The sequence below is a fragment of the Copadichromis virginalis genome, linkage group LG8 (assembly GCF_057382275.1).
Source record: "Copadichromis virginalis isolate Kocher_CV1m ecotype Utaka linkage group LG8, C_Virginalis_male_GT1.1, whole genome shotgun sequence".
Taxonomy (NCBI): Eukaryota; Metazoa; Chordata; class Actinopteri; order Cichliformes; family Cichlidae; genus Copadichromis; species Copadichromis virginalis.
Genome location: NC_140625.1, coordinates 31,572,071 through 31,593,588, shown reverse-complemented (window position 1 = coordinate 31,593,588; position 21,518 = coordinate 31,572,071). Strand labels below are relative to the sequence as shown.

The 21,518-nt window shown below is 48.4% G+C and overlaps 4 protein-coding genes across 6 annotated transcripts; 1 reads left to right on the top strand and 3 right to left on the bottom strand.

The window, feature by feature from the left end:
* Window positions 1-144: 144 nt before the first annotated feature.
* LOC146704065 (uncharacterized) lies at window positions 145-2,988 on the bottom strand. Its single transcript, XM_085467106.1, has 5 exons — window positions 2,210-2,988; window positions 1,781-1,940; window positions 1,645-1,703; window positions 1,473-1,569; window positions 145-1,400 (listed from the first exon to the last, which is right to left on the bottom strand). The coding sequence occupies exons 1-5, from the start codon at window positions 2,357-2,359 to the stop codon at window positions 376-378; spliced, it is 1,491 nt and encodes a 496-aa protein (XP_085323232.1). The 5' UTR covers window positions 2,360-2,988; the 3' UTR covers window positions 145-375.
* A 252-nt stretch (window positions 2,989-3,240) lies between these two features.
* Window positions 3,241-6,783, bottom strand: nudt13 (nudix (nucleoside diphosphate linked moiety X)-type motif 13). 3 transcript variants are annotated; one of them, XM_085467109.1, is made up of 9 exons: window positions 6,694-6,783; window positions 5,151-5,260; window positions 4,931-5,073; window positions 4,740-4,847; window positions 4,548-4,654; window positions 4,277-4,402; window positions 4,103-4,214; window positions 3,841-3,995; window positions 3,241-3,726 (listed from the first exon to the last, which is right to left on the bottom strand). In XM_085467109.1, exons 1-9 carry the CDS (start codon window positions 6,781-6,783, stop codon window positions 3,532-3,534), a joined length of 1,146 nt encoding a protein of 381 aa, XP_085323235.1. In that variant the 3' UTR covers window positions 3,241-3,531. The 3 variants fall into 3 exon arrangements, with proteins under 3 accessions (XP_085323235.1, XP_085323234.1, XP_085323233.1); XM_085467108.1 differs by lacking the exon at window positions 6,694-6,783 and adding an exon at window positions 6,516-6,665; XM_085467107.1 differs by lacking the exon at window positions 6,694-6,783 and adding an exon at window positions 6,337-6,507.
* Window positions 6,784-8,600: 1,817 nt separating this feature from the next.
* rpp30 (ribonuclease P/MRP 30 subunit) lies at window positions 8,601-14,691 on the top strand. The gene is made up of 11 exons (XM_085467110.1): window positions 8,601-8,727; window positions 10,752-10,810; window positions 10,980-11,102; window positions 11,388-11,459; window positions 11,733-11,822; window positions 11,907-12,023; window positions 12,107-12,136; window positions 12,210-12,247; window positions 13,572-13,651; window positions 13,730-13,804; window positions 14,443-14,691. Exons 1-11 carry the CDS (start codon window positions 8,646-8,648, stop codon window positions 14,478-14,480), a joined length of 804 nt encoding a protein of 267 aa, XP_085323236.1. The 5' UTR covers window positions 8,601-8,645; the 3' UTR covers window positions 14,481-14,691.
* Window positions 14,692-16,001: 1,310 nt separating this feature from the next.
* Window positions 16,002-19,573, bottom strand: LOC146704062 (uncharacterized). The gene is made up of 4 exons (XM_085467105.1): window positions 19,264-19,573; window positions 17,032-17,127; window positions 16,820-16,873; window positions 16,002-16,698 (listed from the first exon to the last, which is right to left on the bottom strand). Exons 1-4 carry the CDS (start codon window positions 19,324-19,326, stop codon window positions 16,669-16,671), a joined length of 243 nt encoding a protein of 80 aa, XP_085323231.1. The 5' UTR covers window positions 19,327-19,573; the 3' UTR covers window positions 16,002-16,668.
* Between the last annotated feature and the right edge of the window lie 1,945 nt (window positions 19,574-21,518).

Below are 21,518 nucleotides of genomic sequence, written 5' to 3'. Positions count from 1 at the left end.
ACAGGAAGCTGCAGTCGCTCACCTCGTGCTCCTCAGATTGATCACCAACACTTTTTGATTATTATTATTATTATTATTCTTCATGGATCCGTCCTGCAGGATGTTTGTCTTCTTACGTCACTTTATAAAAATGATAAACAAACATTTCAGAACAAAAATAAACGTTTTCTTTTATTTTGAAAGGTCACTTCATGTCATCAAAACCTTTTCAAATTAAAGTTCACATCTGAGTATTATCAGTGTTCACAGTGACCTCAGTGATGACGTCATGCGTAAGCCGAAGCGGCGCTCCGTCCCATTAAGGCAGCAGGTGGACAGAGTCTGTTTGCCAAATCAGAGGCCCCGCCCCCTGCACACACAAGCCCTCCGGGCCCTTCAGGCGTAGCCGCACTTGTGCAGCTTCAGGTTGCGCTGGTCGGCGTAGCGTTTGCCGCAGCGGTCGCAGATGTACTGCTTCCCACCGGCGTGCAGGTGGCGCTTGTGCGTGCGCAGGTGGCTGCCCTGGCTGAAGCTCTTGCCGCAGACGTCGCAGGCATACGGCTTCTCGCCCGTGTGCACGCGTGTGTGCAGCTTCAGGCTGTTGCTGTTGTTGAACTTCTTGTCGCAGGCACCGCACGCAAACGGCTTCTCGCCGGAGTGCGTGCGCCCGTGCGAGATCAGGCTGCTCTGCTGGCTGAACGTCTTCCCGCACTGGTGGCAGCAGAAGGGCCGCTCACCCGTGTGCGTGCGGCGGTGGATCTTGAGGTTCACCGCCTGCCGGAAGCTTTTCCCGCAGAGGTCGCAGGCGAAGGGGCGGGCGCCGCTGTGTGTGCGCTGGTGGTTCCTGAGGTTGACGGCGTGCCGGAAAGCTTTGTGGCACTGCTCACACCTGAACGGCTTCTGGCCGCTATGGATCAGCTGGTGCGTGCGCAGCGTGACGGCGCGCGTGAATCCCTTCCCGCATGCCTTGCACACGAAGATCTTGGCGCCTGCGTGCGTCCGCTTGTGGCGCTGCAGGTTCTGCGGCAGATTGAAGCGGCGGCCGCACTGGTCGCAGGCGTGCGGCTTCTCGCCCGTGTGCACGACGGCGTGCGCTTTCAGTTGGCCCTGCTTGGAGAAGCGTTTGCCGCACTGGGGGCACTCGAAGGGCCGCTCGCCCGTGTGCGTGCGCATGTGGCTCTGCATGCCCTGCCGCTGGCGGAAGGCGCGGCCGCACACGCTGCACAAAAATGGCTTTTCTCCCGTGTGCACGCGCAGGTGCGTATTGAGGTTGCTCTGAGATGAGAAGGACTTCCCGCACGCCGTGCATGTGAAGTACTTCCAGGTGACGCTCTCCAGCACGAAGCCCGCCGGGCTCGTCACCGTCGATGGGGACAACAGCCGCTCCGACTCGTCCGGTGGGGCCGCCTCCACCTCGGCTCCTGAGAGAATAAGCACAGCTGATCAGACCATCACACATGCGGGCATACTTCCTGCCGCGGTCGAGCACTCACTCTCTGCGATTGCGCCCAGGTTGATGTTCCCGTGCTCGTCCTTAATGGTGACCGCCAGCACCAGCGGCGTCTCCTGCTCCTCCTCCTTCGAACTGGTCTGCAGGGACACATATACATACACTCAGTCACGGTCAGTGAACGCAGCACAGGTGAGCCAGAGCAGCAGGCTTACCTTAGGGGGCGTGGCTGAGTCACCGCCCTGCTGCCGGAGTCCATACGAGTGCTCGAGCTCTGCCACAAACATAACACAGTGAGGGTGATGTCACTGAGGCTCGGGGGTGGAGTCTTTGGGCGGGGCCAATACTTACCTATATGGGCGTTGCTGAGCACGTTGAGTACGCTCGTCTGCAGTCGCCGGGCGCCGCGGCCCGATGGTGGCTCCGCCGTCAGCCCGACTTCATCCAGCAGGTTGAGGATCTTCCCCAGAGCCTCGTTCCCCAGAGTCTCCATGATGGAGGCGAACAGCACCTGAGGTCAGAGGTCACACCCCGTCACCATGACAACGGTCAAAACTATACAACCACCACCAGCTACAGTCTGGGCCACCAGTTTCACCACCACACCAGCTACACTGGGCAACCAGTTACACCGCCACACCAAGGCAAGTTTATTTGTATAGCACAATTCAACAACAAGGTGATTCAAAGTGCTTTACAGAGACATTAGAAACAAAAACAAATAAAAAGCATGATTTAAAATTGATTAAAACAAACGACCAGGCAGTCCTCGCTCCTCACCATCCTCTCGCGGCTCTCCGTCCTCTCTCTGGCCAGCACAGTAGGCTCCTCTCCGGCCTCCACCAGCTTCTTCAGCTCCGCCACTGCAGCGTGGACGAGGGACTCCATGACGGCGGCCAGCTGTGTGTGCAGGCCGGCGGAGAAGCTCATCCTGCGGGCTGACAGGCCGCGGAGCCCTGCCGACCATCAGCGGGACCTCGGGCCGCTCTCAGCGGTTACTCAGAGGACAGAGGGCCCGGAGGAAAGAACCGAGAGTCCAGTCTGATCCGACCCACAGACCCGAACTACACGGGGGGTTGCACCAAGAGCTGCTCTGGCTTCCGGTTCAAACAGGAAGCAGCTTCCGTTTCTAACTATGATCCGGACAGCGCTCACGGATGTCTGACTGTCGTTCCGCCTGTTTCTGGGCTGGATCAGGTTACACGTTACGGTTTGTGCCTCCAACGAGTAGCTAAATATTTATTTTTTCATCTAAAAATCAAACAAATAAACACTTTCAATAAAAAACGTTTTGCTCTATTTCCATTTACAGCCATCCAATCAGAAACATGATGGATAAACAGAAATCTTTGGTGTACAGAGAAGACCATGTTTAGCTCTCAGCAGTGCTGCCACTCTGGGTCAAAGCTGCACGCAGGGCGGTCGGTCTCATTTATTTATCGTCCTGATACGAATCTCACAAACCAGACTGACTCATTTATCCTGGGAGCTTCCTCACACTCTGAGGACGAGCAGAGCAAACCTGTCATCACAAACTGCTTTATCCTGAGTGAGCCCGGAGGACAGATACCACAGAAGAAGAGTGATCAATCACGCCCCTCCAGTGTTTCACAGGAAATACCAAAATAAAAGCTGAGCAGAAGCAGGGCAGTGAAAATGTTTCTCTTCCACCCGAGTTCATGTCTGTCCTGCGAGCCCTCAGGTAAACCTGGACAGGTGAGCCACCGCGGCCTCGAATGCCCCTCGGACAGCTCGTTTGTTAAATCGGACGTTTGATGAGTGAACGCTGGTGTTTGCTGATTCTTTCTCAGACAAAAGAAACCGAGCACTAGCTTTTTTCCATTCTGGGATTTTTATTGAAAATTAAAACCAGTTTGGAGGAAACATCAGCAGGTCAGAGTCCACGAGCTGCTTCCTGTCGTGACTGACTGAATGTTTTTCACATTAAAAGTTTCTTTCAATAAGATCACAGGTTAGATCTGTGAAGGAGGCTAAAATCAGAGAATCTGAATGGACTTCTGAACTGTGAGATCTCAGGAGCGGAGGTGAAACATCCGTGTTTCAGGTGTGATCTGATGACTCCGACTGGAACTCCGCCTCCATCACTCTCCGCCCTCACTCTGCCGCTGCTGCTCCACCCACTCCCTGATGAGGCGGTTGGCGAGGGCGTGTTTCGGAGGAAGCCAGATGATGGGGGGGTCGCCTCTCCTGGGCGGAGCTTTCACCTGGAGGGCGCGGGTGATTTCGTCCATGGTGAACCAGCGAGCATCTTCCAGCTCTGAGTTGTCCACGCTCAGCTGCACATGAAACGAGAGCAGGTCACATGACACTACATCATTGAGTACGAGGAGCTCCGAGCTCGCTTCTCCTCGTCCTGATTACACAACCTCAATACTCACCTGTGAGCTCACCTGAGTGTGGGCGGGGCTAACCAAGGCGTGGCAGCCCAGCATGAAGGAGCTGTGCGGGAACGGCCAGTGCTGCGAGGAGCTGTAGGAGATGCTCTGGATCTCCAGACCCACCTCCTCCGCCACCTCCCTGCAGAGCGCCTCCTCCAGAGTCTCACCTGGGACCACACACACGCACACACACAGGTGAGTTCTACACACACACAAACACACACACACGGGTGAGTTCTACACACACAAACACACACACACGGGTGAGTCTGACCCATGTCACAGAAGCCGGCCAGAGCGCTGTAGAGTCCACGTGGGAAGGATGGCTGGCGGCCCAGCAGACACCGACTCCCATCAGACACCAGAGCGACCGCCACCGCAGACATCTGTAGACACAAACAGTCAGACCCGGCTCGGTTCTGGTTCAGTTCTGCACCGAGGACGTTACCTTCGGGTAGTAGACGGTGGAGCTGCTGCTGCAGAACCTCTGGCTGCCTGCTCGGTTTCGTTGAGTCGGCTGGCCCGAAGCGCCGCAGAACCTGCTGGTCTGATGCCAACGCAGCAGCGCCTGACCCTGCAGGGTCAGGACACACAGACTACTGTGTGACTCTTCTACTGGGGCGGTATCAGTATCGGTTTGGTGGGACGGTGCTGAAACGTTCCTGATTTGGTACCAGAACCGAACAGGTGGGTATCAGAGGTCAGCTGCAGTCACTCACCTTGGACACTAGAGGCGCCTCAGCTGCGGGCAGCAGAAAGAAGGCCTTCCTCAGATCGATGAAGGTCCCCTGAGAGGCTTCCTCCACCGCCGCCTGGTCCAGTTCTCCTGAACAGAGACCAGAACCTCCAGAGTCAGGAACATGGCGCTGGCGAGCTCACAATGCAGGGATCTGGATTTCAATCGTTCTCACCGACATCCAGACAGAACTGAGCCTGGTTCTGCTCAGAACAGCCAATCAGAACTGCCTCCTTCAGCTGCGACCCGTCTGAACCGAGCCTCTGTAGGACCAACTGCACATCTGGAACACGAAAAAGCGTCTCAGCAGGAATGTCACCGGACTGTCAGGTCCTCAGCGCTGCTCGCTCGGTCTCGGTTCTGTACCTGAGCAGGTGAAAGCTGCTGGGCTGAAGGTTCTGGCGTCGGGGCGTCGCAGCAGAGGAGACAAGCGGTGGAAGAGGAAGATGGAGCCATCCTTCAGCGCCGCCGCGCACGCCTCGTCGTCCTCCTTCAGCCTGTTCACATACCTGAAAGGACAGATCAGCTGATCAGCCCATCGATCGACCGACTGATCGATCAGTAATCGAGCAAAATAACGAGTTACCTCATCCTGGACACGAAGCTGGAGCAGCAGCGGCTTGGCTGCGTTTTCAGGCCTGAGAGGAGGAGCCTCAGAGGTCTCAGCATGGCTCTGATGTGGGCGGGGTCTCCTACCTGCAGACAGGTGACAGCAGATGACCTCCACACCTGATTCTCTGAAGGACAAACGCTCAGGTACGGCGTCTGTGGTCTGACACCAGAGAGTCCGACAGTGTGGACCTGTGACTGACGACCTCAGAGAGGAGGAGACCTTTGACCTCTGACCTTTGACTTTTGAAACAACTCTTTGTCAACAGTTACACAAAGAAAGAGGGGAAAATATTACTGCACGTGTTCACAGACGCACAGCATCAGAGTTCAGTCTTCACAGAAACATGTGGATGTGCCGCCGTTTCATAAGCAGTCAGACCCTGGAGGTCAACATCTGTGGACCTCGTTTTCTTTCTCCTAGTTAGCATGAATCCCATCTTTGCCTGACCAATGAGAAAGCTGGAAAGGCTGCTGTATTTGGGAGGGGAATATGAGCACTCTCAGCGCCGCTGCTGGAGTGATGTAGCTGGGACATCCACCCCACTAATGTAGCAGGGTGGACCCATGGACCACACCCCCCACTGCAGAGCCACTACGTTTCTGCAGCGGAGGCTTGCACACGAACCTCCAGCTGCCTCTCGGAGAACCTGCTGCTAAAAGCACCGCACCACCTGGACTGCAGAGGACCGAGTAACGAAGCTTTGTTGCAGTGGTGGAGGAGCAGGAAAAACAGTTTCCTGGAAAAACAAATTTCCCAGAGTCCACTGTTCCCTCCTGTAGCTGATATAGAGACAAAAGATTCTCATTCAAGTTTTCCTGATTTCCCACTGAGTTAACGACTTCAAGGGATTTTCCTCGACACCCACTGGCTCCAAAAAAGACTAAAAGCTTAACAGAATCTCATCATGAACACTGAACTGTTAATGCGAGCACCGCTGCGGTGCTACTGCTGCACGATGGTCCGATGATGAAGCCCACAGGTGATGTTGCTGACCTTATCACTGCTGTTACAGTGACACTCGTCACTTTGACTCATGAGTATATTTTAATTCCTGGGTTAATTCGTTCTCTGCCATGTTCTGGTCTGTGTCCAGCTCAACAGTGAACTGTTAACTCAAACTCCTCATTCTACACAACCCAGTGAAATAAACTTATCTTACCTTTAACCAATGAACAACCACAGGGTGTAAACTTCTGAAATACAGCCCAAACAAACTCACTCACACTCCCAGCATGCAGTGCAGGAAGGAGAGGAGCATTTTGTTTTAATGTCAGTTGCCTTGGAAACAAATGTACTGTGTTATTCAGAATAACAAGATCAAAGGTTAGACCCACTCACCCAATAACCAACCAGCTGCTGTAAAAGCTGCTGATCACGGCCTGGACTCTGCTGGAGCCAATCACCACGTGATCTGCCCTTTAACTCCACCCACAGCAGTGGGAGCCTCCACCTTGAAACCTGCAGTAACCGTCTGCAGTTACACACACAGTTCTTGTATTAAAGCTGCAGCTCTGACCTTAAATCGGCCACTTTTTGAACGGAGTCTGGTGTGAGTCTCTTTCTTTCGCGTGGAGCTGCTGACGCTACAGCTTCTTCTTCTGCTCATATTTTCATGTTGCTGACGACAATAACAGCAAGCAAACTACCGCCCCCTGCAGGAAAAACACCGCACTTACAGGAATTATAATTATATTATGATTCATGCATGTAATTCATCGCTTATGATCAGTTATGATATAACTAAAATGTAAATGTATTTAAAAATAAAACTGTGTGTAAAGTATAATATTATATTAATTAGACGATAGAAAACATTAATGTGATATAATGAACATAATTGGGATATGATGTCACTGTTTGCTGCGTCATTATTTGAATGTTATTATTGTACTGGGGCCAGTGTGGTTACTGTGGACAAGCGTGGCTCTGACAGGGCTGAACATCCATCAGTAACTGTCTGTTTAAACTTTATTTCCAGTGTTTCACAGTTTGAATAAATAAAGGTTTCATATTCAATTTTCACTTCAGACAATAGTGATGTGTCGGTCGCGAGCGAAACGGCTCTTAGAGCCGACTCTTTGAAGTGACCGACGCGACTGGCTCCTTATCGCGAGCCGTGTGGGGGGGGGTTCTCTCTCTCTCTCTCCCCCCCACACACACTCTCTCACTTTTTTCCGCTTCACTCTGCACGCGAGCCTTGTGCTTTGCCCTGAGCAGAGGGGGGAGGGGCGATAGTTACACTCCAGTAGCACAGGAACAGAGCGGGAGAGAGAGAGCAGGGACAACAAGGTCACATTAGAAAGGTATAGTAATCATCCACAACTATTTTCAGTTGGAGATGATAAAGGATTCAGAAAGTTTATCCATGCAGTGAATCCTATGTATGCAATTCCAAGCAGGAAAACACTCTCCCAAAAAATAATCCCAGGCCTGTATGACAGAGAATATGCATGTTCTTTTTGTTTTCTTATTTTAATTTATATTTAATCGTGTTGTGGTTTGCAGTGTTTTGTGTTGTTTCACTTTAAATTTGTTTAAAAGGAAAAGCTGAAAATTTAAATAGTTAAAAGTTGAAATGTACATATTTGGTTTTTGTATTATATGATTTATTTATTACATTTTATGTGGAGTGAATAAATGAAAGTATATTTACGGTGGCCCCTACAGACAAAACACGTACAAACTCCAAAACATGTAAAATCACAACAGACGTGCTCCAGGATGCTAGGGGGCAGTGTTGAGCTTTTGTTACCTACTGGCTACACAAGCCAGGAAGTACCAATGACCGGATTTGGTGTGAAGTAACAGGTAAATGAACATTTTTTTAAAAATTATTATTATTATTATTTTTAATTATTATTACATACCCAAACAATACACATATGCTTTCAATTGTGTAATTTAAGTGATCTAGGTAGCTCTGTTTCGGAAGTTCAGTTAACGCTAGAAATGTGTTTTGGAGCTTGTACGTGCTTTGTCTCTAGGGGCCACCGTAAATATACTTTTATTTATTCAGTCCTTTATTCACTGCATGAATAAACTTTCTGAATCCTTTATCATCTGCAACTGAAAATAATTGTGGATGATTACTATACCTTTCTAATGTGACGATGTTGTCTCTTGTTGTTGTCCTTGGCTCTCTTTCTCCCTCTGCTTTGTCTCCAGGGGCCACCCTATATATTTATATATAAACATAAATAAATAAAACCACGTTTTTTTTAACATTAGTAATTCCTTTTGTGCATATTTTTATATTGTTGATGATAATAAATTAATTAAAGCAACAAAACAACCCAAAGAGCCCATTGGGAGCCGAAAGACCCAGTTCTCTAAAAAGATCTTGAATTCCCATCACTATCAGTGCGGTAAAAACGACTTTAATGCTACTTCCGGCTGTGACGTGAGGACTGCTGTTCCCAGCAGCCTTTGCGGCTGCGCACACGTGGTGGAACGGCGGACGGAGGCATCATGGCTGTGTTTATGGACCTGAACGTGTCGTTTCTCCCGGACAGGAGCGACCTGCGCAGCGTCGTGGAGACGGCGGCTCACCGTGAGTGTCCGCGGCCGCAGACAACGCTCTGTTCGCCGGCCTGCCGCTGCTCAGCCGCGGGAACGTAACGCTCCTGTCTCCGGGACCAGCGGCTTTTAAAAATGACTGTTTTTTGAATGGAGTCTGGTGGAAAAGGGCAGGCAAGAAGTTTTCCATCAGACTCCATTCAAAAACAGTCAATTTAAGGTTTCTCCGCGGTTTGCAGAAATGTAAACTAAAGTCTGTACCCTCTATTCCCGAGAGACTGATGATTTTAATTATGTGGTCGCAGTTGTTCCGAGTCAGAGCCGTAACACACTGAACTAAGTAACATAATACAGCTTAGAACAAACAGCTCCATAATCAGTTACACACAGTAAATGTATAAGTGTTAACATCGAGCAACTCTTGTCCTGCGGACTTCGTTCCTCTGATAGTGAGGCTGTAACTATCACAGTGTGTTAGATGCAGGTGCGTTATGGATAATCTGTCTCTCACTGAGCGTGCTCCTGTGATTGGCCAGCATGTCATGGAGTGGGTGGGAGGTATTGTCCAGTATTGTCTTTATTTGGTACAACATCCACCTCTCAGACACCACCCTGAGGGAGACCAGTTCCCTCCCCACAACATTACTGGCCTTGTGATCAGTTTATTGAGTCTGTCGGCTTCTGCAACCCTCAACCTGCTGGCCCAGTGTGCAACAGCACAGAGGATGCACTGACCACAACAGACTCGTAGAAAATCCTGAGCGTTGTCTGGCAGATGTTGAAGGACCTCAGAGACGACTCTGGCCCTGCCTGTAGAGGGCAGTGCTGTTTTTAGCCCAGTCCAGTTTATTATCTATGTGCACTCTGAGGTATTTCTAGTCCTCCACAACGTCCTCACGCTGGATTGAAACAGGGGTCACAGGTTTCCTGGTCCTCCTAAAGTCCACAATCGGTTCTTTGGTCTTTGCCACGTTGAGCTGCAGATGATTCTGTGTGACGTCACAAAGGAGTCGACCACAGCCCGGTACTCTGACTCATCACCCTCACTGATGCATCCAACCACCGCAGAGTCATCAGAAACCCTACTGATGATGGAGGTCTGTGTGCAGTGGCTGAAGTCTGTGGTGTGGAGGGGAGAGAACGGTCCCCTGTGGTGCCGATCACCTTGTCAGACACACACTGTGGAAGACGCACATATTGTGGTCTTCCTGTAACAACAGGTAACAACAATCCAGGACACCAGCGAATCCACCTGCATCACTGTTAGCTGATCACCCAGGAGGGTCGGCCTGATGGTGCTCGCCGGCTGGTCCAGCAGACCTGGCTGAGTGGAGTCTTCTCGTTTGTGTCTGAACCTGGTTGTGAGTGAAAGTGACAGATGGGGAAGGGGTGTGGCTGTGGACTGCAGGCTGACTACAGGTAAGGCTGTAGGGGGAGGAGTTTTACCTGCAGTGTAAATCTGGTGAACAACACATTCACTCCTTACCTCTGCCCTCACCCTCCTCTGCTCTCTCATGCTGTTCTGCTGGAGTTTCCACTCCTGCTTCCTCCTGTAAATGTCCTCATCCTCACTGATCTCATCTCTCAGTAACACCTGAACCAGTCTCACCTCCTCTCTGATGCCCTCCACCTGTCACTGAGGAGGGTTTGATGTCTTCAGCCTCTCACGGTCACTTTATTATTAGTGAAACGTCCTGTCAGTCAAGTTTCAATGATCAGCTTTACACCCAAAACAACAAACAACAGCCAAACCAGACTCCATTCAAAAATCTGCAATTTTTAACGGTTTTATGAGTTTAGTTGAAACAAAATGAAAAAGATTTAACGCAGAAATCTGACTCAGCATCAAGTAAGCCAAGGTGCAGATGTAATCTGTGAGCAGCGTTTACACCAGACTCCATTCAAAAAACAGGCCGTTTTAGAGGTTCCTCTTGCTGTGAGTGTGTCCGTGACATTTATGCAGCTGTCAGTGATTATCAGCCGCCTCCTGCTCAGATGCGTTGCATCGCACGGTGAAAACCTTCCAGCCCTCACACATGTGTTTCTGTCCTCCTGCAGTCGGGTTCTCCACCATCGCCCTCAACTACGTATTTGAGCCCACAGCCAAGAAGAAACAGGTGAGTGCACCTGCTGCGCTGCGTTCAGGAACAGCACAGAAACCGTGGAATTAATATTCAGGTTGAACCTGTCTGATTAGCAATCAATAAATAAAACATCTGTGGCTAGTTTTTAACAAAAAGCATCCGTAGCTTCAGATGTTTATTTTGTGTCACTTCCTTCCTGCAGGAGATCCCCACCCCGACTCCGATCAACGAACTGATCGATCAGCTGCCCGTGGTGCAGGGTCGATCTCGTCCAATCAGAGTGCTGAACAGGCTGACGGTGGTGATGTCAGACGCGAGTCACTTTGTGAGTTCTGTAAACTCCGACGTTTCATAAACCTGTAAACTCATCGATCACGTCTTCATAATCAATCTGTAAGGCAGGGTGCTGAGGGGGCGGGGCCTGTGTCAGCTGTAAAGTACATTTTAAATATCTGGATTACAGGATTACTCGAGTGGTTAGAGGCAACCGTGGTTTCTGCTAAAGTTGAATTAAAGAGATTCCAGATTACATCAGCCGTGTCCATGGTTACAGGATGATAATCTGAAGGGTGACAACCTGATTCATGGTTTGGTGTGTGTGTGTTTTCAGAGGCCGAACGCTCCGGAGTACCGTCGCTTCGACCTGCTCGCTGTCCAGCCAACCTCAGAGAAACTTTTCCACGTGAGCTTCACTGACACGCAAACACTGTGCTGTGTTCACTGACTGCAGGACTTTCTGCTTCATCAGCTTTATTTGCACACTTTTAAAATAAATCTGGCTTTTCGTGCTGCACCTGAACACTGCGTAAAAATAACACTGCTGTGTGGTAACACACACACACACACAATATACACACATCAGCACCATGATTGGATGCTCAGTTCCAAAACCTCTCATATGCATGTAATGTAACCCTGTGTGTGTGTGTGTGTGTGTGTGTGTGTGTGTGTGCAGGCAGCCTGCATGGTTTATGACATCGACATCATCTGTGTGCCGATGACGGAGAAACTTCCTTTCTTCTTCAAGAGAGCGCCAATCAACGGGGTGACTGAGCATCGTGACCCAGATTATTACTGCGACCGTCACGTGACTGTTTATTAATGTGTGTGTTTGTGTGTGTGTGTGTAGGCCATAGACAGAGGTGTGGTGTTCGAGGTGTCGTACTCTGCAGCCATCAGAGACTCCACCATGAGGCGCTACACCATCGCCAACGCCGTCAGTCTGATGGAGAGCTGCAAAGGAAAGGTGGCGCTGTTTCTCCAATGCTTCCTGTACCAACTACTCGACTTCCTGTCACGTGACTAAATTGTGTTTGTGTTTTTTCTCAGAGTGTGATTCTGTCCAGTGCAGCTCAGAAGGTCTGTGATCGGTGACTGTATTGATCGCTGATTGATTGGTGGCCGTGCTCAGTACGCTTATTTTTGTTTGCAGGCTCTCGAGCTCAGAGGACCGTATGATGTCACCAACCTGTATCCTTCATCAGTACTACTGCATGTGTTACTGCGTGTGTTACTGCGTGTGTTACTGCAGTACTACTGCGTGTGTTACTGCGTGTGTTACTGCGTGTGTTACTGCAGTACTACTGCGTGTGTTACTGCGTGTGTTACTGCGTGTGTTACTGCAGTACTACTGCGTGTGTTACTGCGTGTGTTACTGCGTGTGTTACTGCAGTACTACTGCATGTGTTACTGCATGTGTTACTGCGTGTGTTACTGCGTGTGTTACTGCAGTACTACTGCGTGTGTTACTGCAGTACTACTGCGTGTGTTACTGCAGTACTACTGCGTGTGCTACTGCGTGTGTTACTGCAGTACTACTGCGTGTGTTACTGCAGTACTACTGCGTGTGTTACTGCAGTACTACTGCGTGTGCTACTGCGTGTGTTACTGCAGTACTACTGCGTGTGTTACTGCGTGTGTTACTGCGTGTGTTACTGCAGTACTACTGCGTGTGTTACTGCAGTACTACTGCGTGTGTTACTGCAGTACTACTGCGTGTGTTACTGCAGTACTACTGCGTGTGTTACTGCAGTACTACTGCGTGTGCTACTGCGTGTGTTACTGCAGTACTACTGCGTGTGTTACTGCGTGTGTTACTGCAGTACTACTGCGTGTGTTACTGCGTGTGTTACTGCAGTACTACTGCGTGTGTTACTGCAGTACTACTGCATGTGTTACTGCAGTACTACTGCGTGTGTTACTGCAGTACTACTGCGTGTGTTACTGCAGTACTACTGCGTGTGTTACTGCAGTACTACTGCGTGTGCTACTGCGTGTGTTACTGCAGTACTACTGCATGTGTTACTGCAGTACTACTGCGTGTGTTACTGCAGTACTACTGCGTGTGCTACTGCGTGTGTTACTGCAGTACTACTGCGTGTGTTACTGCGTGTGTTACTGCAGTACTACTGCGTGTGTTACTGCAGTACTACTGCGTGTGCTACTGCGTGTGTTACTGCAGTACTACTGCGTGTGTTACTGCGTGTGTTACTGCAGTACTACTGCGTGTGTTACTGCGTGTGTTACTGCAGTACTACTGCGTGTGTTACTGCAGTACTACTGCATGTGTTACTGCAGTAGTACTGCATGTGTTACTGCAGTACTACTGCGTGTGTTACTGCAGTACTACTGCGTGTGTTACTGCAGTACTACTGCGTGTGTTACTGCAGTACTACTGCGTGTGTTACTGCAGTACTACTGCGCGTGTTACTGCGCGTGTTACTGCGTGTGTTACTGCGTGTGTTACTGCGTGTGTTACTGCGTGTGGTGTTGTGGTCCTGATGCTCCTCCTCAGAGCTCTGCTGTTCGGTTTGTCAGACGGAGACGCCAAAGAAGCCGTCTCGTCCACCTGCAGAGCCGCTCTGCTGCATGCAGGTGAGCACCCGGTGCTGCACCTGCACCTGTGAGCGAGCACGAACCCTCTCAGGAAACACTTTGTTTGTTTGTGGTCAGAAACCAGGAGGACAGCCAGCGGAATCATCTACACCACGAGGAGCCAGCAGGAGGCGCCACAGGGCTCAGTAGACGGTAGGTTTAAGTCCGGTTATCTTTACAGATGTTACAGATGTTTGTGCTCTGTGGCGATTGAGCTGCGGTGGAATAAAGTGATGATGAGCGAGTCAAACACACCTCTTGAAACTGGCTGATATCAGACACGTCCATGTGCTGGACGTCCGTCCTGAATGTCACCTGGATGTTCGGGTTTATTGAAACATTTCTTCCTGAAGAAGTGACCTGAGCCGGCTGCAGCGGGACTCACGGTCAGGAATACTCATTTCCCCCACAGACGGTCGTCTCTAAGCCCGTGTGACTGAAGCTTCAGTCCAACACTGACGGACGGCCGAACGTCATGTGATCAATGGCCACATCTGCACAACCTCAATAACAGCATCAGAGGAAATGACCCTGGCCCTGAGATGGTCGCTCTTGGAAACAGACGTTTGTTTTATTCAAAGTTTGGTCATTCTGTGGTCAGAAAGGAGGACATGTCCAGGATGTGTTCTCTGGATGGCAACTTCTGAATGTTCCGGCGTGTAGCAACATAAACGGAACCCAGAGTGGGGTCCTGTGTACCACCGAGTGGGCTTCGGAGTACTGATTGTAAGCTGTGTCATCAGTGCTGAAGATAAACAGGTAACTGACCAGGTGTGTTTCTACCCGAACAGGTGAAACTCCAGCAGCCAAGAGAGCCAAACCAACGTGACCGCGAGAACGACCGACATCGGAGGAGGAGGGGACTGTCAGTTGTGTAGGGGGCGTGGCCGATAGCGGTGGAGGGTGGGGCATACAGTGGAGGAGGGCGGGCCAACTCCGGTTTCTTCTCCTGCCTTTTTTTTCAAATTGTTGATGTTTTTTTTGTTTCTGCTGACAGTTTAAAGCAAATTCTGAGTTTAATAAACAGTTTGAAGAATTCACATTTGTCTCTGTGCAGCAGGGCCTCTGCTTCCATCCTCTGTGCTCCCCAACAATTCAAACAAAAAGTCCATTTATATGCAGATGAAACTGGTTTTTATTTACAATCATATGGAAATTTGGACTGTGCAGCTCTGTGAGGACCAAACTGTGACTCAGCAGCTTGTAGAAGCTCCATTATCATCAGCATTAATGGTTTGCTGTGGTTCACTCAGCTTCGTCTCATCGAGGTTTGCAGCGTTCATTCATGCACGGCTCTCTGAGCTCTGACTGGACCGTAGCAGCAGCTCTGTTCTTTTCTTTTGGGTCATCGTCCTGTTGATGACCCGGTTTGGTCCAAGCGTCAGCTGTGGGACAGACAGCCTCCGAATGTAGAATGCTTTGGTGGGCAGAGGAGTTCACGCTGCTCTCGGATCATCATCCACCGTGCTGATGGCTCGTGTGAGGGGTTCGAACCCTGCTGTGCATTAAGGACAAACGGGTCCAGTCCCAGCTCCTTAGACTATGGACGAGGTTTGTTCCAAAACGCTTTCCAAACCCAGGTTTGCATGTTAGACGGAAGACCCTTTCTCCTGCGTTTCCTCCAAACAAGCCTTACATGTTTAGTCTTTTTCTAACTGTAGTTTCATGAACTTTAAGTCTTTTCCCTGTAAAGACATTTAGGAAAAGATGACAGTAGATGTCTTTCTGAAAGTGCTGTAACTAAGTTTAAGAATATAATCCACCCACTGTTATCATCTTCAATGCCCTGTACCAACACAGAGCAGAGCAGCTATCTGAACGCTGCTCCAACAGAGGTCGATTATCTTGTTAATAATTTCACCTCCTCACTACGTACGACTCTGGATACTGTAGCTCCTGTGAAAACTAAGGTCTCTAATCAGAAGTACCTGACTCCGTGGTATAATTCTCAAACACGTAGCCTAAAGCAGACGACTCGTAATCTGGAGAGGAAATGGCGTGTCACAAATTTAGAGGATCATCATTTAGCCTGGAGAAATAGTTTGCTGCTTTATAAGAAAGCCCTCCGCAAAGCCAGAACATCTTACTATTCATCACTGATTGAAGAAAATAAGAACAACCCCAGGTTTCTCTTCAGCTCTGTAGCCAGGCTGACAAACAGTCACTTTAAACATACGATGTTCAGCTGAGATCTAGAGCATCAACACTTCTCCAGAACGATGAAGGTCAAAGGTCGTTGACCATTAAAGGCGCCACCGTGCTCTCTGAAACGCCCCAGCTGCCATCATCACTGTTCTCCTCGCTTCAGCTTGTTTGTTGGTTTAGTCAAAAGAAAAGGGGGACAAAGCTGTTCACAGTCAAAGCTTTTATTCTGAAATCAGTACAAATGCTGGCCTCAGATAGCGGAAGTGATGTCATCAAAAATAGGGAGCTGCTTTTACATTCAGTCAAATTCAGAGTAAAAAATATACAAATCTGCCTCAGAAAAATAGAAATGTACAGACACGAAGACTCTTATTTTGAAAAACCACATGGATTTTCCTTCCCCTTATAGTAAACTCTCATTAACACCTCGTTAAGCCTTTCAGTCGGTTCTATACTGGAGTTTAAAAATATTCTACTGGCATTTTTCCTGTAAACACATCACAAGTCTTTACCGTGTGAAAGCCCTTTAAACGGAGACAGTGAACGCACCACCACGTCAATCACAGTTATTGATCATTGATTGGACTGTTGCACATATCACACAGGAGAGGGGGTGGGCTTAAAGCTCAGGTAAACGCTCACACTCAGTGGTGTGTTCAGGGACACAAGGACATCAGAGATTTCAGAACTTAAGTCTGAGGAGTACTGCTGGTCCTGAATGCATCACTGGATGGAAACGTTAAACCGTCTCCTTGACAACGATGTGAAGGTGGGGTGGGGCCTTGATGACATCTTCCAGCAGCACCATTTTAGTGAAGCACCTGAAGCATCAATGTGATTGGACGGCTGGTTGCAGGAGAATGGGTGGAGCTTCAGAGGCCCATGATGTGGTTGAAGTGACCCTGAAAAGGCAGAAAGACACCGTTGAGGCTCTCAGCCAATCACGGAGCCACAGAGACGACTCTGTAAGCCTCGCTTCCACAGGGGGCAGAGCTTAAATGTTTCGTGAGTTCGGCGTCTTACCGGTTCTCCTCTGAGACACCTCGGACAGCAGAGCAGAACAGGTGTGGGCCGTACCTGCATACACACACAAGTCACCATAGCAACAGCACCTGTACACCTGTCCTCCAGCTGAACACGGTGAGGACTTTCCACCACGTTTATCTGAAGCTGACCTCTGACCCTCACATCTTAATGACATCTTGTGTTAGTCAGAGGAAGCTCGACGAGCTCACCTGTTGATCCGGCTGCTGATTGGTCGCAGGACTGCTCTGCGACGTCTCCATTGGACAGTCGGACATCTGGAGCTCCGCCTCCAAACAGAGCCGCTTCTGAAAAAAAAAAACCAACATCAGCACCATCAGCACACCTGAGGACCTCACCTGAAACTGTGACCTCACTGACGGGGTGGGGCTAAGCAGGTGTGTCACTTTCCTTCTAAACTTGCGTTTTGGTAATCCAGAAGTACAGCACGCAACCACAGAGGTCATGAAGAAGTCACTGAGTGGCCTCCGTCAGCCCTCAGTTTTCATACCCGACCCGGAGACACGCAGTGGTGCACACCTCCTTTACCCCACGGACCTGCTCTCAGACACTCCCACAGCTGTCACTCTGTCTGTGACGCTGGCTTTAAGAAATCAGTGCTTCAAGTGTTAAAAACATGTTCAGCGCCATCTTCTGTCAGCACGGAGTGTGACGTCACGCGGTTGGTTGGCCGGGCTCACAGGCTCACATTAGTTTATGTTATACCTGAGGAAAGTAAACAGCAGTGTGAGGGGATCACTGTGGTGCTGCAGCAGTGAGTCCATGTTAAACCAGGATAAACTGTAAACAGGAAGTGGCTGTTTGGCTGGCTGCACTCAAACAGGAACATCCAGCTGTTGGCCGTGATGCTGGTGTTTGTAACGCACTTTATAAACGAGGACTGTGTCAGACCGACATGCTGGAGTCTGCAGCTGTTCCTCATCGAGCCTGCAAAGCAGATGTTCACGTGCTGCCATCAGCCAACTTTATGCAAAAAGCAAAATGTTCCCAACACAAGCAAACAGTTGTACTGACACAAGATTGTGCTAAACATGTTTTCAAAACCCCAACTTCACATACAGAGTTACCTCTACATGCAGCGTCTCACGTCCCCTCTGACCTGTTGTTTCCCGTCACAGAAACACGTCAGCGTTCCCGTTTCTTTAATGAATCCATGAAGCTCTGTGTCAGTGTACATGCACATGTGTGTGTGTGTGTGCGTGTGCATGCGTGTGTTCAGCCGAGAGAAAGGTTAAGCAAAAGTCAACAATCTTCGGTCGACACGGGCGGCCTTGAATGAGGAGGGAGAGAGTCACAACAAACAGTCTTATTATCTAAAGGAGAGTTTTGTTATTCCCGTCAGCTTGTGCCCTGAGCATCTTCATGATGGAGATGGCAGCTGTTTTGGGGCAAACAAACTGCTTCCAATTTTACAGTTGGTCTAATGTCCGTCACTGGTCACCAGGTCTCTCAATTCCCGTTCTTCTCCAAGATCGTATCCATATTGCGTTCAATAAACACAGTCTTACTCACAGCCCTGCCCATCGTCTGTCATGTCGGCCAGCCTGGTGGGATTTTGAACAGCTGTAGCCGCTTCTTGTTCTTCAATAAGCTGAACCAGCTCCAATCAGCCAGAACTCTGTTATCGTGGTTCTGAATTGGTAGATGTCGTTCATTGTCCTCCATCGAGCGTCGTCAGACACACGACGCAACCGACCATCGAGTATCCGGCAGCAAACGTCTCCGCAGGACAATCGGGCTCTCCCAAGGGTGTCAATTCCATTAAGGGACCAGTTGATCAAATCCATATTTCTTCTTTAGGTTTTTAGAGAACAAGTCTGGGAGACTCTCTTAGGGTTAGAGAATAAGCGAGACTATACAAAGGACATGAAAGCCAAGCAGGAAAGATAAGGGAGAAAGTGCGACTCCCAGAGAGCTGTCAGCTGAAAGCTCTGCTTATCTCAGCGTGGTGCGCTTCGACTTCTTAGGAAGCTGGACAGAAGAAGTGTGAGGCCTAAAATCTCCACGGCAGAGGAACGGGTTCTGAAGACCCGACACAGGACCCGGGAGATGATTTGGACCTTAAGCCCATCAGGAAGCCGTTCTTAATGAAGGGAACGAGGAGGAAAGGCTGAGGTACGAAGATCAGAGGAACAGAGCCACATCTGAAGGTTCAAATAAGAGCTCCAAGCAACCGAGAAGCTGCAGATGTTCCTGCAGATGTACTTGATGTACTTGAAGAGGCTCAGGACTGATGTCACTTTGTAGTTTTTATATTTTGTAGTTCTCTTATTTCGCTGATGTTTCTTCTTCTATGGTTTTTGTTTGGCTCGTGTCTCTGTAAACTGTTTAAATAAAGTTATTACTATTTTTGTCCAAAAACTCTGATGACCCCGGCTACTCCTAATAAACTGCTCCTCCTCCTCCTCCTCCTCAGGTCTTACCGCTTTGGAGTTGCGCGGCTCCGCCTCCAGACTTCTCTTCTTCATGGGGTGCGCGCACTGCATGCTAGCAGCTAATAGTTAGCCTGTTAGCATTAGTTTGGTAGACACTGACCGGAAGCTGCCGGTTTCCCGCCCAAAGAGCACAAACGGAGCCGATTAACCGATCGATCGTTAACTTCGTGCTACCTGACCGACAACTATCCGCTGCTGCTGCTGTTGCTGCTGTTGGCTGACCTTCTGCTGACCGGCAACATGAAGCTCTCAGCATCAAGCCCACCGCTTCCGGTATGACACGGAAACAGCTTTTCACAATAAAAGCACTGACGGTTTCGCTTCCGCCTTATTTTTGTGTGTGTATCTGAATATGTTTATATATATGTTCAAATATCTGTGTGTGTGTGTGTGTGTGTGTGTGCGCGCGCGCGCGTGTAAAAGGCTGTGTCTCTTCTGTGCTGAGAGCTACCAAATAACAATCTGTTGTGTGAACACATAATGATTCTTCTTTTTCTTGAACCCTAAAAAGAAGAAAAGTCATCTGATTTTGAAATTTTAAAAAGAAAAGGTTATATTTTTACTGTGTTTTTATAATAATTACACATTTCAGTGTGTATATTCACTCCATTTAGATAAACTTCAAAGTCCTGAAAGTTGTCACTTTCCTGCATCACAGCAGCCAAACGTGAAACACAAACTTAAATCAAATAAAATCATACATGTGTAAGTCTAACATAAAGGCTTATCATTCAAGGTTAAAAAGAGAAACGAAGAAAAAAATAAAACGGCACATTACTTTTATTTTGAAGCGGAACTTGTTGACGTTTCGCGTGTTGATTTGACATTTTTAGGATCGCCTCGATTTCAAATACTGTGACGTGAGGCAGACCATCCAATTAAGGTGAGGTGATTGTCTCGCGAGGTTCGAAGAGAATTGAAAAGATTTATTTATTTATTTTTACTGAACAGTCTTTAAGTTACAAACATGTTCATCAAGCAACCCAAGCAGCAGTCCTGAAATACATAAATAAACTCTATTTAATTATTTACAATTATCTTGCACGTATGCTGCTGGTCCCTCTGACACTTTTAAGGCCTTCTTTTTCTGCAACTCTTTTAAAGGCAGGAAAAGTTGGAGAAAGCTTTCAAACGTCACATATTTTGTATTCTGATCATCTCCACGATTGTAAATCTTTCCAGTGTAAATTTCTTTTCACAGGAAGAGAAAAACATCGTTTCGTGCATTTTGTTTTTACTTCTATTGTCCAGAAAGTTGCAATCTTTAATTCTCAGATGAGGAAAAATCTGTGTTACGAATACTGTAATGATCCTTTCGTTAAAGCTAGCAGGTTAGTAGAGAGCAGTTCACTTTAAATGCGTCCTTAAAAGCAGAATGACGTCGAACCTTTCCATCCATGACATGGACCCTGGTCCAAACTCTTCCTTTAGAACCTGGCTGTGCTTCCAGACAGTGCTGTGGACCGAGGCACACACCTCTGCACAAACGCACTTTTTCATTACATATGTGCAGCTTAAACTTAATGACACCTTTCATTACTTCAAAGAATCAGAATCAGAATGGGTTTATTGCCAGATGTTGAGGTTTACAACATTAGGAAATTGCTGCGGTGCTTCAGTGCAGACAATAAGAATTAAAGTGCTATGTAGAAAGAAAGATAAGTCAAGTACAGTCATACTTCCTGCTTCTACTGGACTTTATTGTCATGTTTATTGTTCCAAATAAAATTCTAACGACTTTGGTTCCTTTTAATATTTCATTTTGATGCTTTTCAATCAATTGTTGGATAAATGAATCTCTCGATCCATCGTTCTTATAGAATAGAATAGAATAGAATACAATAGAATAGAATAGAATAGCCCTTTACTGTCATACAATGACATCGTGCATGAATAAAACATAAACAGCAGACAGCAGGAGGAAATAACAGACCGGAGGGAGGCAGAGAGAACAGGCAGCTTGGACGTAGTAACAAAATATGAATAAGTTATAATGACAGTAGTTAATATTATTTATTCTTTGGTAAAACACACTGAGTGTTTATCTGTCGTCACTGTGATTTTCACTGAAAGCTGTAAATGTTTGACTTCATGTTTATCGAGTATGGTGCTTTCGGTGTTTTCATGCATTTCTCCACATTTACATGCAGACCAGATGCTTGTGAAGGTTTTTTAAATCAATCTGTGTCGCCTGCTAATGACCCGTGATAATGATATTAATAATGTGGTAATTGTGATATTTC